General features: G+C 43.6%; 2 protein-coding genes across 2 annotated transcripts in view; one reads left to right on the forward strand and one right to left on the reverse strand.

The window, feature by feature from the left end:
- LOC144479692 (inactive tyrosine-protein kinase PEAK1-like) overlaps window positions 1-1,085 on the reverse strand; it is a 97,365-nt gene extending 96,280 nt beyond the window's left edge. The window contains exon 1 of the mRNA XM_078198720.1: window positions 508-1,085. Coding sequence (XP_078054846.1) covers window positions 508-1,085 — 578 coding nt within the window. The remainder of the gene's footprint in view (window positions 1-507) is intronic.
- An 8,216-nt stretch (window positions 1,086-9,301) lies between these two features.
- LOC144479545 (PDZ domain-containing protein GIPC3-like) overlaps window positions 9,302-16,556 on the forward strand; it is an 83,714-nt gene continuing 76,459 nt past the window's right edge. Inside the window, exon 1 of the mRNA XM_078198369.1 lies at window positions 9,302-9,604. Coding sequence (XP_078054495.1) covers window positions 9,302-9,604 — 303 coding nt within the window. The remainder of the gene's footprint in view (window positions 9,605-16,556) is intronic.

A 16,556-nucleotide genomic window follows, 5' to 3' on the forward strand; every position in this document is an offset into this window, starting at 1 on the left:
TGTGACAATAATAAATCAAATCAAAACTCTCATTGGGTAAACAGGCCCTCAGTTTAAATGTTTCACCTCTGAAAGTGTTTCACTCCTCGGGTACTATGTATCAGCCGAGATTGCGTGCACAAATCTCTGGAGTATGGCTTAAGCCCACATCTCTGACTCAGGAACCCAACTGCTATCAGTGAGCCAAGACTGTTAAATATTCCCTTTAAATCAAAATGTCAAACAAAAACAATCTATTAATAAATATCCATTCCATTGGGAATGGTCAAAGCTTGTTCCATGCCATTCCAAACTTCAGAATAACTTACAGTGTTCATGCAATAAATGGTACAGATGTAATATCACGGCTAACAGATACTATCTGAGGTTGGACAGGCTATTTTGGAACTAAAGGGTAAGGGTGAGGAGCACCATGCATTTAAGAGCATGCACTACATTATGCTTTTCAATCCAGATATCTATTCGGTATCTATGGTGTGATATTTGCTTTCAGCATGAGCACAATACCTTCTCAACTTTGCAGGCAATGGTGGTGGCTGCACGCTTGAAGAATCGGACATCTGCATTTGGGTTTTGCTCAGTGTCATTCTTCTGTCGGCACTAACAAAGAGCTCAGATGGGGTTGTGTAGGTGATCGTTTTACCATTACATCTCTGATAGTGTGCCCGGTGCCAATACGCATCCAAATTCTCATACACATTCTCCTCATCTGACATCTGCTCAGAATGTTTGGCCTTATTATCGATGAATACTCCTCTGCAGCTTTGGTTCGTGTTTAACACAATTCGTTGAGAGCTGACATACTGCACAGTGTGACAGGGTCTCCTATTATCCTTGGTTGGAGATTCGGAGCTGTTCCTTTTACCTTTCCAAGGGTTAGGGTGACTAAAGAATTGCTGCCTTTTCCACACGGCACCGTTTATTGCCACCTTGTGAGATTCACCTCCTTGTGGTCGGCTTTTGGAAGACACCATTCTCTGTGACCTGGAGGAGTTACTGGATAATCCTCCGCTTTGTATATCTGCTGCTTTCCTTGCCGAGGTCCTGCAATGTTGTGAAGGAAGATTGCAATAATCATCTTCCATTTTAAAATCCCTTCAATCGATGCCTACTTCCATTTAAAGCAGAAATGATGGCATGCCTGCTTACATTGACGCTATTTCCTTTAAAACATTAGAATTTTGAATTGAAGGTGATTAGGATTGTAAATAATTCTTGCTGCGGTGAGTAGATTAACAGGAACAGTTGAAGACCATCTTCTAATTTAAAGTTTCAAGAGCAATACTCGTAACAGTGGCATTCATTGTGTACAAATGCGTATTCTTGGACAGGATTGTCACAGAGGTGGGGGAGAATCAAGTACAAATTGGGCCAATTATTCTGTTATCCTTTTGCTTCCTGTCTATGATTGTAGCCTTGTGTTCCATCTTCTCAGTGCCTTTTTCTAACTCTTAGCGGTAGTCCTTCTTAAGTTAAATCCTCCATAGAAGTTGTTTCATCTCTTGCGGCGCTCCTACAGTAACTCACCATGTTCCATGTTGTCTGCTGTTCTATAAAGACGACATTCTTCCTGTACCATCAAAATAAGGCCTGTTTTTAACCAGCCTGAACAAAGTTTCTGCCGGTGCGGAAGCTTCCTGTGCTCTGGTTGCAGTGGTTTTTAGGGCATCCAATGAATATACTTTTTGAGATTATGAGCGAAACCTCTTTATTGTGTCATTGCTACAATATTGACTACCGTCAGTAAAATCAAACGTGCTCCTTCCTGTATGCCTCACATTCATAAAATCTATCTGCTCTGAGTTGTGAGGATGCAACGTCTTTGCATCACATCTGTAGATATCTTAATCCTGAAGTTTTCATTATTTTGCCAACTCCCAGCGGAAAATATAAAACTTATTACTTTCAAAGCTTTGCAAAATTATCTTAAACCACAGAAACTGAGTGCTAAGCATTGCAGGTGTTGCGCCCTTTCTATCAGTGGGTAGGCGTCTGCTTTATTTTCAACATGCATTTATCGAATAATGAATATCCTTGGTTAAATCTATATATAACATGCAGAATTTTCTTCTCAAAAGCATTATTCATTATGCATAGATATTAAACAAGACGTAATAATAAGCTTTTATTTTATGGTTTAATGAATAGAATATAAATTATGTTATGACTGTGTGAGGAGGAATGAGCTGGCACTCCTATTTTTCCAATCTTTTTGGTTGGTCGCGAGAAAGGTTTGTTTGAAATACTTTCCCAGTGGACACCTTTTTCCCAATCCAAATGTATTTACTTTCTACAGGGGGGCTAATTTACTCGACTAATCTACAGATCTTGAGACCCTAAAGGGAAATTTAGCATGGCCCATCCACATAACTTGTGGGAGGAAACCGGATCACCCAGAGGAAATCCACACAGACACGGATGAATGTGCAAACTCCACACTGACAGTGACCCAAGGCCAGAATTGAAGCTGAGTTCTTGGCGCTGTGAGACAGCAATGTTAACCATTGTGCCACTGTGCTACCAGGCTTTCTTCAGTTCAAGAAAGAGCAAGCTTATTACACAGACACACACGCACACACACTCGCGCACACACACACACACACACACACACTTGTTCTTGCGTCTCTCACTCACTGGTGATCTGCCAGTTTTTAACTCACTTTGCAGGAAAATAGTCATGTCTTGTATTCATCTCAGAACTTTTTACACATTCTGAAATCTAAATCACCAGGAGATGAGTGTCATAGAATCATAGAGGTTTACAGCATGAAAACAATCCCTTTGGCCCAACTTGTCCATGCCGCCCAGTTTTTTACCACTAAGCTATCCCCAATTGCCCGCATTGGCACATATCCCTCTATACCCATTTTACTCATGTAACTATCTAAATGCTTTTTAAATGACAAAATCATACCCGCCTCTACTACTGCCTCTGGCAACTCGTTCCAGACATTCACCACCCTCTGTGTGAAATAAATGCTTCTCTGGACCCTTTTGTATCTCTCCCCTCTCAGCTTAAACCTATGCCCTCTAGTTTTAGACTCCCCTACATTTGGGAAAAAATGTTGACTATCTAGCTGATCTGTGCCTCTCATTATTTTATAGACCTCTACAAGATCACCCCGAAGCCTCCTATGCTCCAGGGAAAGAAAATCCCAGTCTATCCAGCCTCTCCTTATAACTCAATCCATCAAGTCCCAGGAGCAACCTAGTAAATCTTTTCTGCACTCTTTCTAGTTTAATAATATCCTTTTTATAATAGGGTGACCAGAACTGTACACAGTATTCCAAGTGTAGCCTTACCAATGTCTTGTACAACTTCAACAAGACGTCCCAACTCCTGTATTCTGACCAATGAAACCAAACATGCCGAATGCCTTCTTCACCACCCTGTCCATCTGTGACTCTACTTTCAATGAGCTATGAACCTGCACCCCTGGACCTCGTTGTTCTATAACCCTCTCCAACACCCTACCATTAACTAAGTAAATCCTGCCCTGGTTCGATCTATCAAAATGCATCACTTCGCATTTATCTAAATTAAACTCCTTCTGCCATTCATGGGCCCACTGGTCCAATTGATCAAGATCCCGTTGCAATCCGAGATAACCTTCTTTACTGTCCATTATGCCATCAATCTTGGTGCCATCTGCAAACTTACTAACCATGCCCCCTATATTCTCATCCAAATCATGAGTGGTTTTGGATTTCTCATGAGATGTATGAAATGGTGTCCTCTCCCAAATCCAGGAGATTACTCCAGCATTTTCCATACCTTTGTGCCAAATGTCTCTGTTTGAAGTGGGGCCTCAACACCTCTCCAGGTGCAAGTTCCATGTTGTCCCAGGAAATTTGAAGATACAATTCATGTAGGAATTTTCCAGTAGGGGTCCTTTGTCCGTATCAGCCATCTTTTGATCAGTATCTTTTCTTGTATGTCTTTTTTTTAAAAATCAGGTCTTCTCTAGACAGTTTAATATGTCTGTAGGTCGGTGTAGGTTGTGGGTTGTCCACACTCTGGCATTATGTCGGTAGTCATGACAATTATAATCAGTGAAGTAGAATAAGAACAAAAGAGTTTTTGGGTACATAAAAAGGTCCGTCTAGTTTGCCTTCCACCATGCTATCAGTGACATGATACAACAATAATGAAGTTGTAAACTAGCCATAGCACTCAATCTGTATCAACAAGTCTACAATATGAAGTATGGAAACTCCAGTGCTGGAAAGCTGTGAGAACCATAGGCACAAAGTCCACTGTTTCTCCCAAGCATGCCAAATGTACCATGATGTTTCCAGATACCCATGTACTATATCCTAAAATATTATTCTATGAAATAATAAGTCTCCTATTTAAGACTGAGTTGAGGAGAATTTTTTCTCACTTAGGGTTGATGGCCTGTGGAACCTGTTGCCCCAAGAAAGCAATGGAGGGGGAGGGGAGGTGAGGGCGGGGAGTGGGTGGGTGGTAGGGGGGGAGGTGCAGATGGGAAGTTGGAACTGAGGCCATGGTCAGATTAGCCAGGATCCTATCGAAGGCTTGAGGGGCCAAATGGCCTACTCCAGCTCCTAATTCATGTGTCCTTGTAGCAAAAATGGTAAATAGTGAAAGCTGTGGACAGCACAGTGACACAGTTGTTAGCACTACTGCCTCACAGTGCCAGGGACCCAGGTTCAATCCCTGGCTTGGGTCACTGTCTGTGTGGAGCCTGCACGCTCTCCCGGTGTCTCTGTGGGTTTCCTCCAGGTCTCCGGTTTCCTCCCACATTCCTAAAGATGTGCTGGTTAGATGCATTGGCCATGCTAAATTCTCCCTCAGTGTACACAAACAGGTGCGGGAGTGTGGCGACTGGAGGATTTTCACAGTAACTTCATTGTGGTGTTAATGTAAGCCTATTTGTGACGTTAATTAATAAACTTAAACTCACAAATTCATACCAAATTGTCAACGTGCAAGTTGCAAAGGGGCAGGATGCTTTAGATGGTTTGCTACCCTCTAGTGAATGAACCTGCATTCATGTAAGTAGTGGAGAGGTTGTATGGGGTATTGCGTATCCTTAGGTTCCAGGCACAATTAAGAAAAAAGTTTAATGATGTCAGGAGGAATGCCAAAGTAAGTGTACAAATCTGTGCGTGCATTATTCATATCCCATTTAGTATGAACGGCATGGTCCAAATGGAATGAATTGAATTGCACTGGTAGTTCCTGCTGTACTAAGTTCCTTGGAATTAGTACAGAAAGAATTAAAGTTCAACACAAGAGTGTTATTTTCATTTGTGATTATTGTGAGGGGTGCTCTGCTCGAAACATCAGTGTTATACAACCCAGATTCCAATAACAGTTCGAAAATTATTCACTGAAAATAATTATCAGGAGATTTTCTAACATTATCATATCCTATTACAATAATATTATAGCCATGACCAGTGAGCAGCACAATATTAAAACAAGCTTCATATTGTGTTACCTAGCTGCCATTTTGTTGGAAAGAATGGCCTCAAATGACTTATGGTACAGTCCAATTAAGCTTTTTGCGTTGATACGATCACAGAACAATTCTGAGAAAAGCGGTTGATAAAGTCACTTTATTCTCCAAAAGTCCCAGTGAATGATTCGTCAGTCCGGCATGGCAACTCTACGTTGGTGTAAATAATCAGCACGAAAGACGAAAGCTTCGTTTCGCGAAGTCATTGATGTTTCTCACCCATTGACCTAGGGGCGGCATGGTGGCACAGTGGTTCGCACTGCTGCCTCACAGTGCCAGGGACCCGGGTTTGATTCCCAGCTTGGGTCACCGTCTGTGTGGAGTCTGCATGTTCTCCCCGGGTCTAGGTGGGTTTCTTGCAGATGCTCCGGCTTCCTCCCTGTAATGACTTCAATCAGGCCATTGAGGTTGGCCTATTGGAATATGAACTCCCTGATTAAGGATCCAATTGATGGGCCAATCAGGGAGTCTTTGCCTTGTACTTGTCCGGGAGTGACAGTTCCTCTGACACCCCCGGAGGTAAACTGCCAACTGCTCGCACTCTGTGTACAGCTGTTAGAGTTGTAAATAAAAGGATTTTGGTGAAGGGACTTCTGCCTCTGCAGATACCGACAGTCCAAAAGACATGCGGTTAGGTGGATTGGCCATGGTAAATTCTCCCTCAGTGTACCCGAACAGGCGCCAGAGTGAGGCGACTAGGGAATTTTCACAGTAACTTCATTGCAGTGTTAATGTAAGCCTACTTGTGACACTAATAGATAAACTAAACTGACCTGCATTATTTGGGTTTGTGAGGGAACTGTCCATTCCACAACTCATTTTTTGTTTGTGCTCTGTCCATCATGTATTATACAAATTTCTAATGGCAAAAAAAGGTTGACACAAATGCACGACAAAAATATGAAACAGGAAGTAGGATTTTATAAACAGGAAGTCTATAAAAAATGTATTATTGACATACATATTTCCAGACAAAATACAATTGAACTGCAATCATCAGGAAAATAGTAAAATGGAAAAGGAAAGGTAAAGACAAAGCAGCTGGGCGGCACGGTGGCACAGTGATTAGCACTGCTGCCTCACAGTGACACGGTGACACAGTGTTTAACACTGCTGCCTCACAGTGACACGGTGACACAGTGTTTAACACTGCTGCCTCACAGTGACACGGTGACACAGTGTTTAACACTGCTGCCTCACAGTGACACGGTGACACAGTGATTAGCACTGCTGCCTCACAGTGACACGGTGACACAGTGATTAGCACTGCTGCCTCACAGTGACACGGTGACACAGTGTTTAACACTGCTGCCTCACAGTGACACGGTGACACAGTGTTTAACACTGCTGCCTCACAGTGACACGGTGACACAGTGTTTAACACTGCTGCCTCACAGTGACACGGTGACACAGTGATTAGCACTGCTGCCTCACAGTGACACGGTGACACAGTGTTTAACACTGCTGCCTCACAGTGACACGGTGACACAGTGATTAGCACTGCTGCCTCACAGTGACACGGTGACACAGTGATTAGCACTGCTGCCTCACAGTGACACGGTGACACAGTGTTTAACACTGCTGCCTCACAGTGACACGGTGACACAGTGATTAGCACTGCTGCCTCACAGTGACACGGTGGCACAGTGATTAGCACTGCTGCCTCACAGTGACACGGTGACACAGTGATTAGCACTGCTGCCTCACAGTGACACGGTGACACAGTGATTAGCACTGCTGCCTCACAGCTCCAGGAACCCGGGTTCAATTCCAGACTTAGTTGACTATCTGTGTGGAGTTTGCACATTCTCCCCGTGTCTGCGTGGGTTTCCTCTGAGTGCTCCGGTTTCCTCCCACACTCCAAAGATGTGCAGGTTAGGTGGATTGGCCGTGCTAAATTGTCCCTCAGTGTCCCAAGATGTGTAGTTTAGCCGGATTAGCCATGGGAAATGTGTGGGGTTATGGGGATAAGGCGGGAGAGACGGCCTTGGTAAGGTGCTCTGTCAGAGAGTCGGTGTAGACTTGATGGGCCCAATGGCCTCTTCTGCACTGCAGGATATTAATTATTGATTAGCTATTATGATAGAAGTGTAGAGTATGAGTGCGAACTTTGATAATAATTAATTAATTATAGGATGCATTCATCTGGAATTCATTCTCCCTTTGTTTGTCATTTATTAAAATTACACAAGAACGATATGCATTTATGTAACAGCTTTAATGTAGTGTTTGACAGAGGGTTGGGGTGGTGGAGGGTGGGGCGAGTGTAATTTTAACTCTATGGCTGGAATTTTACCACCCCGCCCACCCGGGAATCGGAGTGGACGAGGGGCAGACAATGAAAAGGTCCGCTGACCTCGGGCGGGATTTCATGGTTTCGGGATGAGCGAGGCCGAAAAATTCCACCCTACCTTCCTAACAGAAACCAGGAAGGGGGGAGAAATTAAAATGCCTGCGATACTTATTCATCCTGATGCTGCCCTGTTCACACCATCTGCAATTTTAACTCAGGCTTCTGAATGAACGACTAAGCCATCTGCCACCAGTGGGGGTCCTTACTGACATAAGTAGATAATGGTCTGATTCCACTGTTGGGCCTCAAGTGCTATTTTAGCACTGACCTGGGCAAGGAAGTTTCACTTTTCCACCAGGTAAAGTTGAGTGAGAAGAAGATGGTGAAAGAGAAGAGGGTGGCTTACTTAATTGTTTTAAAACTTCCTTTATAGGGTCCATGAGGAGCAGGAATCTTCCTCTGCAAACTCACAAGATGTTAAGGTCTTTACTTCCCTGGACTCTGCCCCTTTCCTCTTATAAGAATCTCCGGGAATGCCATCCTTCACCGTACAGGCTGGTGACCACTTCCTACCCACTTCCCTCACATTCAGGGTGAGCTGGGCTGGAGCATTTACAAAGAGGCCTAGTTAATATAGCCAGAGCCTGCTCTCTATTGCAAGGGATGAGCTGCTACCCACTCACTCAAAGTCTGCTTGGATGTGAGTTTTGTTCTGAATCTTGAAACTACGATGGAAACAGATATAATCTCGGGCAATAACATGTCAACTTGACATGATATTGTCAAAAGATAAAAAGAAAACTCAGAAGACCTTACTTGGCTGTGGTCCCCATTAAATGGAAAAGATGGGCCGGAATCCTCTGACCTCGCCCGCGGCTGGAATTAATATGAAGGGCTCTTTCTGGAGACCACTGTGTAATTGTGTGCTAGTCACATATTAGACCATACCAGACTTGAGGTGGCACGGTGACTACACTGTGGCACAGCGCCGAGTGCCAAATTCTCCATTCTCGCTGGCTGCAGTACAACATCGGAGAATTCCAGCCATTAAATTGAAAGGATTGCCTGCCACACTTATTTTCTCCTTTGAAAACTGGCCACCACAAATTAACCAATCCTAATTAGATCAACTGCCTCTTAGCCCTTTTTACCCCTATCATATGCGCAGGGCGTTGATACGCACTTGTATGGACACTGCCACAGAAAAATCCTGTGGAAAATGATTCTATCATCCCAGAAGTTGCCTTTGTAGAGCAATGCATTAATTTGGGTGTTGCTTCTGAATCGATATGGAGTTGAAAGACTTTAGACTCTAAAAACAAATACTTAGAATTTATCTTTTGACAGTCAGTACTGTGGTTGACATTCTAATGAAAGGATACTGTAGCATCTCTTTTTACATTAATGAGATTACTGAGTAAGATATGTATGAGGTGAGGTCTCGTATTACTCATGTAAGCTCCCAACGTGTGGCAAAGTCATCTTTAATTCAGATGCAGGTAATTCTACTTTCCAGACCAAGATGCTGCGTGGATCTAGGAGAAAATGTAAAAAGGCAACAAAGTCAGAAGAAAACAAACTGATGGAGAACGGAGTTACGGATGAAAGTCAAATGAGTCCCACCGTGCAAGGACAGAGGCAGGGTACTGCAGACTCCGGGGTTCCCCTCCCTCCTCCTCCCCCTCCTGCTCCACGGATTAGGCCCAGGCTGATATTTCACACACAGCTGGCTCACGGCAGTCCTACCGGCAGGATTGAAGGCTTCACCAACGTTAAGGAACTGTATGCCAAAATTGCAGAGGTTTTTGACATCTCACCGACAGAGGTGCGTACCCGTAGGGAGAGCAAGCCGACATTTTCTGGTACCCTTTATCAGTTGTGGATTAATCTCCTGGCTTCAATACCGGGATATTGTTGGAGAGAAAAAAGAAAATTCGTTTTTGTTCGATGCTGCTCCAAAAGGTTTTAATGAAGGGCTCTTTCTGGAGACCGCTGTGTAATTGTGTGCTAGTTACATGTCAGACCAAGCACCAGATGTTATAGTAGATATTTTATGAATATTTCACATAGGTTTCAAAGTCTGTTTTATTTGTAATTTTTACACATTGACTTGAGGTGGCATGGTGGCACAGTGGTTAGCACGGCTGCCTCACAGCGCCAGGGATCCGGGTTCGATTCCTGGCTTGGATCACTGAGTCTGCATGTTCTCCCCGTGTTACCCCTGGGTTTTCTCCGGGTGTTCCGGTTTCCTCCCTTCCGAAAGACATGCTAACGAGGTGAATTGGCCATGCTAAATTCTCCCTCAGTGTACCCGAACAGGCGCCGGAGTGTGGCGACTCGGGGATTTTCACAGTGACTTCATTGCAGTGTTAATGTAAGCCGAATTGTGATTAATAAATAAACGTTAACTTTGAATACTGCCAGCGGTTTTAGATGATGTTTCTCTCTCCATGATTTCAGTGGAGAGGTTGCCATGGTTAAAAGTAAACAGACTAACGGAATGTGAGAGAAATGCTGGATGAACACATTAGCTTTGGGATTCCTATTTTGGGGGCTGGTGGAAGAGGCATCCTGATCCCTCTGCCTGAAGGGTGAGGCTTCTCTCCCCCTAATATTAGGCTCGGGGGTTCATTCCTAATGTGAGGGAAAGATACCTCTTACTCACAAAGCCGGCTTGAAAATTGCGCTACTGTAAGACCTTCACAAGCAGAGGAGGGTGGGGATGGTGGGTGGGGAATGGCGTGTGGCAGTGGGGCAGGATTAGTCATGAAGGGTGGTAGGAATTTTGACAGCAGGAGCAGAGGTGGCTCATGTAGCTTTACTGTGGTGTTGGGAGGTTCACTCCTGCCCTTTCCAGTCCTATATTCACGTGAGTATTTGGTAAAATTTACCTTGTTAACTGGGGCCTGGTTTGCCCGAGGCCACGTATCAGTGCCAGGTGATTCAGGGTTAACAGTCATGGAGTGAGCACCTAAAACAGGCATCTGGCCCTTATTTTCATGTGCAAACATGTTATAGTCATGGGCACTGCTCAGCTATATTTTGGCCTTTCCCAATATTGTGGGCAGTGCACTTCCAGTTCATCTTGGAGTTACACTTCCTGGCCACCATATTGGAGACAATTAATACCCCAAAATGGCACTGCATAGCTAAATGGCCATTATGTGATAATATAGTAATATTTTCAATAGTAGTCTCTACACTTGCGTATTGCATTTGCTTCTGATAGAGAGAGTATCACATTGATACCAACAAAGTCCAGACTGTGCAGTGGTCAGTTAAGGCCACTGGTTGCATAAATGTTGCTTTGCCACTCAAAATGTCACTTCAGCTCGTTTAGCAACTATAACTTGGGCATCTGTCATCAGGATCCAGCTGGTACAGAACAAGTGCCATCAGGCCTCCCTCTCCTTTGCCAAAACAGCTCACATCCTCGACTGGTCCTGTTTTTTTCTCCACTATCTACAGTGGCATTGCTGCAAAAGAGGCATTATGTGTCGAAGCTTTTCATAATGCATTCATCAGGACATTCGCAAGAATACAATGTAAAGGAAATGAACAACTTATGCTGTATGAGAAGAGAGTGCTGATTGGCTGGTAAGTGGACTTTACCAATCAGCGTGTAGTAGAGCTTTGTTGTTTCCCCTGACATGTGAATGTTCTGATGAGTACAAGATGAAAAGCTTTGACAAAATGTCTCTTTTTTCAGCAACACTCCAGTTCTGCACTAACAAATGACCATTAACAAAGGCCTTAAATTCCTCTCATTTGTCCCTTTATCCATTACCGCCAGCAAGTGAGAGGGGCTGACAGATTTCTTTGTCACCAACATGGAGACCAGCTTGTCCAAAGTGTCTATTGCCAGCTGCCTCCCTCCAACTCTTTCCCTTGCCCACCAATCCAAAATTCCTTTGCATTCCTCTCTCTCTTTAAAATCTCAAACCCTGGCTTTCTCGAGTTTCTCTTCCGTCATTTTGCAGATGATCCAAACATTGGAGGTACAGATAGTTATTGATAAGACACCATTGGCTCAAAAGTGGCCGGAGGGATTCAGTGTCCATAATGACCTATTTTGGTTTGAAAAGAAAAATGACAGCAATAATTCTACTCTGAATGGAAGACAGCTCAGTACTGTGGATGAGTGGAGAGACTGACGGGTACAGGTGCTCGGAACACTAAAACTTGTGGTTAATGTAGAAACTAGGCCCCCCCCACCCCTTCCCCCACACTGCTGTTTCCGGCGATGGAGGTGGCTCACTCTTGGTTGCCTGTAGGGTCTGGCAGACCTGCCAAAGTCAACAGCCATTTACGTCGCACATCAGCTTCTAGGCCAACATCTGGAGGATATTTGATGCACGGAACTTCATCTTCAACTCTCTTGAGATCTTACAGGGGAGGCAACGATTTTTAGATCCTCCCCCTCAGATATAGCCACATGGGAGCACCTGAGAAGAGGAAGATAACAGTTGGGATGATCAAATTTCAGAGATAAGAGCTTCTTAGTGATACGGAAGACGCTTGCTCTGCTTCCAGAGTATGCAAGAATCGGCAATAATGTTAGATAAAGCTAACATTGTTCTTCCAAGTGTGCGCTGGGCAAGTATTTTAGCCACAGGTGCCAGACCTCCAGTCCAACTGCTGTTGCTGATACTGATGATGAATATTTCAGGTGTACTTTGGGTGGATGTTTAAAGGGATTGATCTAAGAGCAATAAGTTTAATGTTTATTTATTAGTGTCACAAGTAGGCTTATATTAACACTACAATGAAGTTACTGTGTAAATCCCCCAGTCGTCGCACTCCGGTGCCTGTTCGGATACACTGAAGGAGAATTTAGCATGGCCAATATACTAACCAACACATCTTTCTGACTGTGGGAGGAAACCGGAGCACCCAGAGGAAACCCACGCAGACAGGTGGAGAATGCACAAACTCCACACAGACAGTGACCCAAGCTGGGATTTGATTTGATTTATTATTGTCACATGTATTAGTATGCAGTGAAAAGTATTGCTTCTTGCGCGCTATACAGACAAAGCATACCGTTCATAGAGAAGGAAAGGAGAGAGCGCAGAATGTAGTGTTACAGTCATAGCTAGGGCGTAGAGAAAGATCAACTTAGTGCAAGGTAGGTCCATTCAAAAGTCTGATGGCAGCAGGGAAGAAGCTGTTCTTGAGTCGAATTGAATCGAATTAAATTGAATCGCACCCGGGTCCCTGGTGCTGTCGGGCAGCAGTGCTAACCATTGTGTCACCGTGCTCACACTGTTACCAGGCCACCAACGAGTTATTTCCTGCAAGCTATAACAAAGGTAAACATAAGTCTCACTTCTTTAGGAAGTCCCAGGTCAATGTTATCTGTTCACTCATCTATTTCATTTAGGTTTTACCTGCATCAAATGTGACACTGGGGCAGACAACAGAAAGGCAGAGGTATTCACCTAAAAATACTTGAATATTAAATTAAGTGAAAGAGCAATAATGACTCGTAGAAGAGAGAGAAGGAAGAATGAAAACAGGAAAGAAAAGAAAAACAGAGACAGGCAGATATAAAGGAGTACAAAGTCAGAGGTACTAAAAGCCGAAAGAGAATAAAACAATTAGAAAATATTGAAGAAAGTGTGAGGAAAGGAAGACAATTTGTTTTACCAATGGGGCACAGTGCTTAGCACTGCTGCCTCACAGCGCCAGGGACCCAGGTTCAATCCCGGCCTCAGGTCACTGTCTGTGTGGAGTTTGCACTTTCTCCCTGTGTCTGTGTGGGTTTCCTCCGGGTGCTCCGGTTTCCCTCCATGCTCTAAAGATGTGCGGGTTAGGTTGATTGGCCATGCTAAATTGATTTTGATTTGATTTATTATTGTCACATGTATTAGCATACAGTGAAAAGTATTGTTTCCTGTGTGCTATACAGGCAAAGCATGCTGCTCATAGAGAAGGAAATGAGAGAGTGCAGAATGTAGTGTTTACAGTCATAGCTAGTGTGTAGAGAAAGATCAATTGACCCTAGTGTCAGGGGGATTAGCAGGGTAAATGTGTGGGGTTACGGGAATAGTGCCTGGGTGGGATTGTTGTCGGTGCAGACTCAATGGGCCGAATGGCCTTCTTCTGTACTGTAGGGATTCTATGATACACTGGAGAAAGCCGCCATTGGGTCGACAGCTTTAACACCATTTGTTATGCTCGCTGCGCCATTCTGCCAAAGAAAAACAAGAAAATTGCCCCTAAGACTTCTTTAGAAAGGATATCAGTTCCAATAAAATAATATCATTGACATTTTTACATATTCCTTTATTAAAGTGTGTAATTAGAATTTGTCATGTTTGAATAATTAATGCGCTGGATGACATTATGCAGAAATGGCAAAATTAGGACTTTAAATAATGTCATAATTCACAGCAGTTCCTAAATGCCGCTGAACCATCACTACACAATAATAATAGTGAATTCTAACTATTGGTTGTGCTAACCACAATTATATGTTGAAAAGATCAAGGTGAAGCAGTACTAACCCCTACGCATTTTCATTTTGTTTTGCCCTGGTATGGGCTCGTTTGTGATATAAATGTGCATAGTTTCTGTTAACTCATAAGGAACAGCTGCACCCTGTTATTTACTTACTCAGCGAGAGACTCAATATTGTCAGAACTGTGAGATGAAATGGTCGAAGTGGCTTGGTATTTCCAGTTTTAACTGTCAGCCGTAACATGTCAGCATAAAATTCCTGTGGTGGGTGTTTCAACAGACTGATCAACCTATTTATTTAACACCCAGAGGAACTAGCAGCACAAAAATGAAAAGGTACAGAAATCATGGTAAAGGGGTAAGGGAGTTAGGATAAAAGTGTGCGTCCAATCCTGCAGCAACAAAGGCAAAGTGATTTCAGAATGACCTATATGGTTGCACATTAATGTGTTCATGGGATTCAAATTAAAATGTAGGTCAAAGTTACTCTTACGTATGCTTGCTTATTGAACTCAGGATAATTGTCACTTGCTGAGGGACGTAGGACAGTTTATGATGCTCAATATGATAGATTCAGGAGAAAGTATTAGTAAAATGGGAATGGTAATACTACGGGCAGGATTTTCCGGCCGCGCTCACCTCAAAACTGGAAAATCCCGCTTGAGGTCAACGGACCTTTGCATGGTCCGTGTCCCGCCCACTAACAATTCCCGTGGCAAGCGGGATGGGTAAACTCCCCCCCCCCTCTCTAAGTAACTTCATGATAAACCTACATAACATATTTAAGGGAAGCGATGGCCTTATGGTATTATCGCTAGACTATTAATCCAGAAACTCAGCTAATGTTCTGGGGACCTGGGTTCGAATCCCACCACGGCAGATGGTGGAATTTCAGTTCAATAAAAAAAAAATCTGGAATTAAGAGTCCACTGGTGACCATGAAACCATTGTCGATTGTCCCATCTGGTTCACTCATGTTCTTTAGGGATGGAAATCTGCCGTCCATACCTGGTCTGGCCTACATCTGACTCCAGAGCCACAGCAATGTGGTTGACTCTCAAATGCCCTCTGAAATGCCACTCAGTTCAGAGGCAACTAGGGATGGGCAATAAATGCAGGGTACCCAGTGACGCCCATGTCCCATGGATGAATTTTAAAAAATTAAGAATTTCTGTTATGTCTTCAGCAATATTAACCAACCGGCTGTTCTTTTGTGTCTCAGAAACAATAGTGCTCATTGTGGTATTATTTTGGTGATAATGTAACACTATATTATTAATGTTCTTATTACAATCTGTGCCATCAATGATACTCTCATCTTTATTTTCAGGTGCTTTTGTTTATTCTTTCACAGACTGTGGAGCATCTCTGTCTAAGTCAGCATTAGTTGCCCATCCCTAATTGCCCTTGGTGAATGTGAGCAGTCTTCTTGAGCCACTGCAATTCATGTGGTGTAGGTACACCCACAGTGCTGTTGGGAAGGGCAAGTTAGGAAGTTCACAGAATTGTTACGGCACAGAAGGAGGCCATTTGGCCCATCATGTTTGCACCGGCTCTCCAAACGAGCATCATAAATTAGTGCCATTCCCCTGCCTTTTCCCTGTACCCCTGCACATTACTTGAATAGAAACAATCATCTGATGCCCTCTTGAATGCCTCAATGGAACCAGCCTCCACCACACTTCCAGGCAGTGCATTCCAGACCTGAACCATTTGTTGTGTGAAAAAGTATTTTTCTCACATCACATTTGCTTCTTTTGCAAATCATTTTAAATCTATGCTTCTCATTCTCGATTCTTTTCCAAGGGGGAACAGTTTCTCCCTATCTATTCTGTCCAGCCTCCTCTTGCTTTGGAACATCTCTATCAAATCTCCTCTCAGCCTTCTTCTCTCCAGGGAGAACAGTCCGATATCTCCAATCTATCTTCATAACTGAAGTTTCTCATGACTGGAACCATTCTGGAAACCTCTTCTGCGCTCTCTCCAATGCGTTCACATCCTTTCCATAGTGCGGCACCCAGAACTGTGTACAATATTCCAGCTGAGGTCTAACTAGTGTCTTGTGTAAGTTCACTCACCTGATGAAGGAGCAGCGCTCCGAAAGCTTGTGATTCCAAATAAACCCGTTGGACTTTAACCTGGTGTTGTGAGACTCCTTACTGTGCCCACCCCAGTCCAATACTGGCATCTCCACATCTTGTATAAGTTTAGCATAACCTCCTTGCTCTTTTACTCTATGCCCCTATTAATAAAACCCAGGATACTATATGTGTTATTAACCTGCTCTCTCCACCTGTCCTGTCCTGGTTCTGCAG

This window comes from Mustelus asterias, chromosome 26 (genome assembly GCF_964213995.1).
Source record: "Mustelus asterias chromosome 26, sMusAst1.hap1.1, whole genome shotgun sequence".
Taxonomy (NCBI): Eukaryota; Metazoa; Chordata; class Chondrichthyes; order Carcharhiniformes; family Triakidae; genus Mustelus; species Mustelus asterias.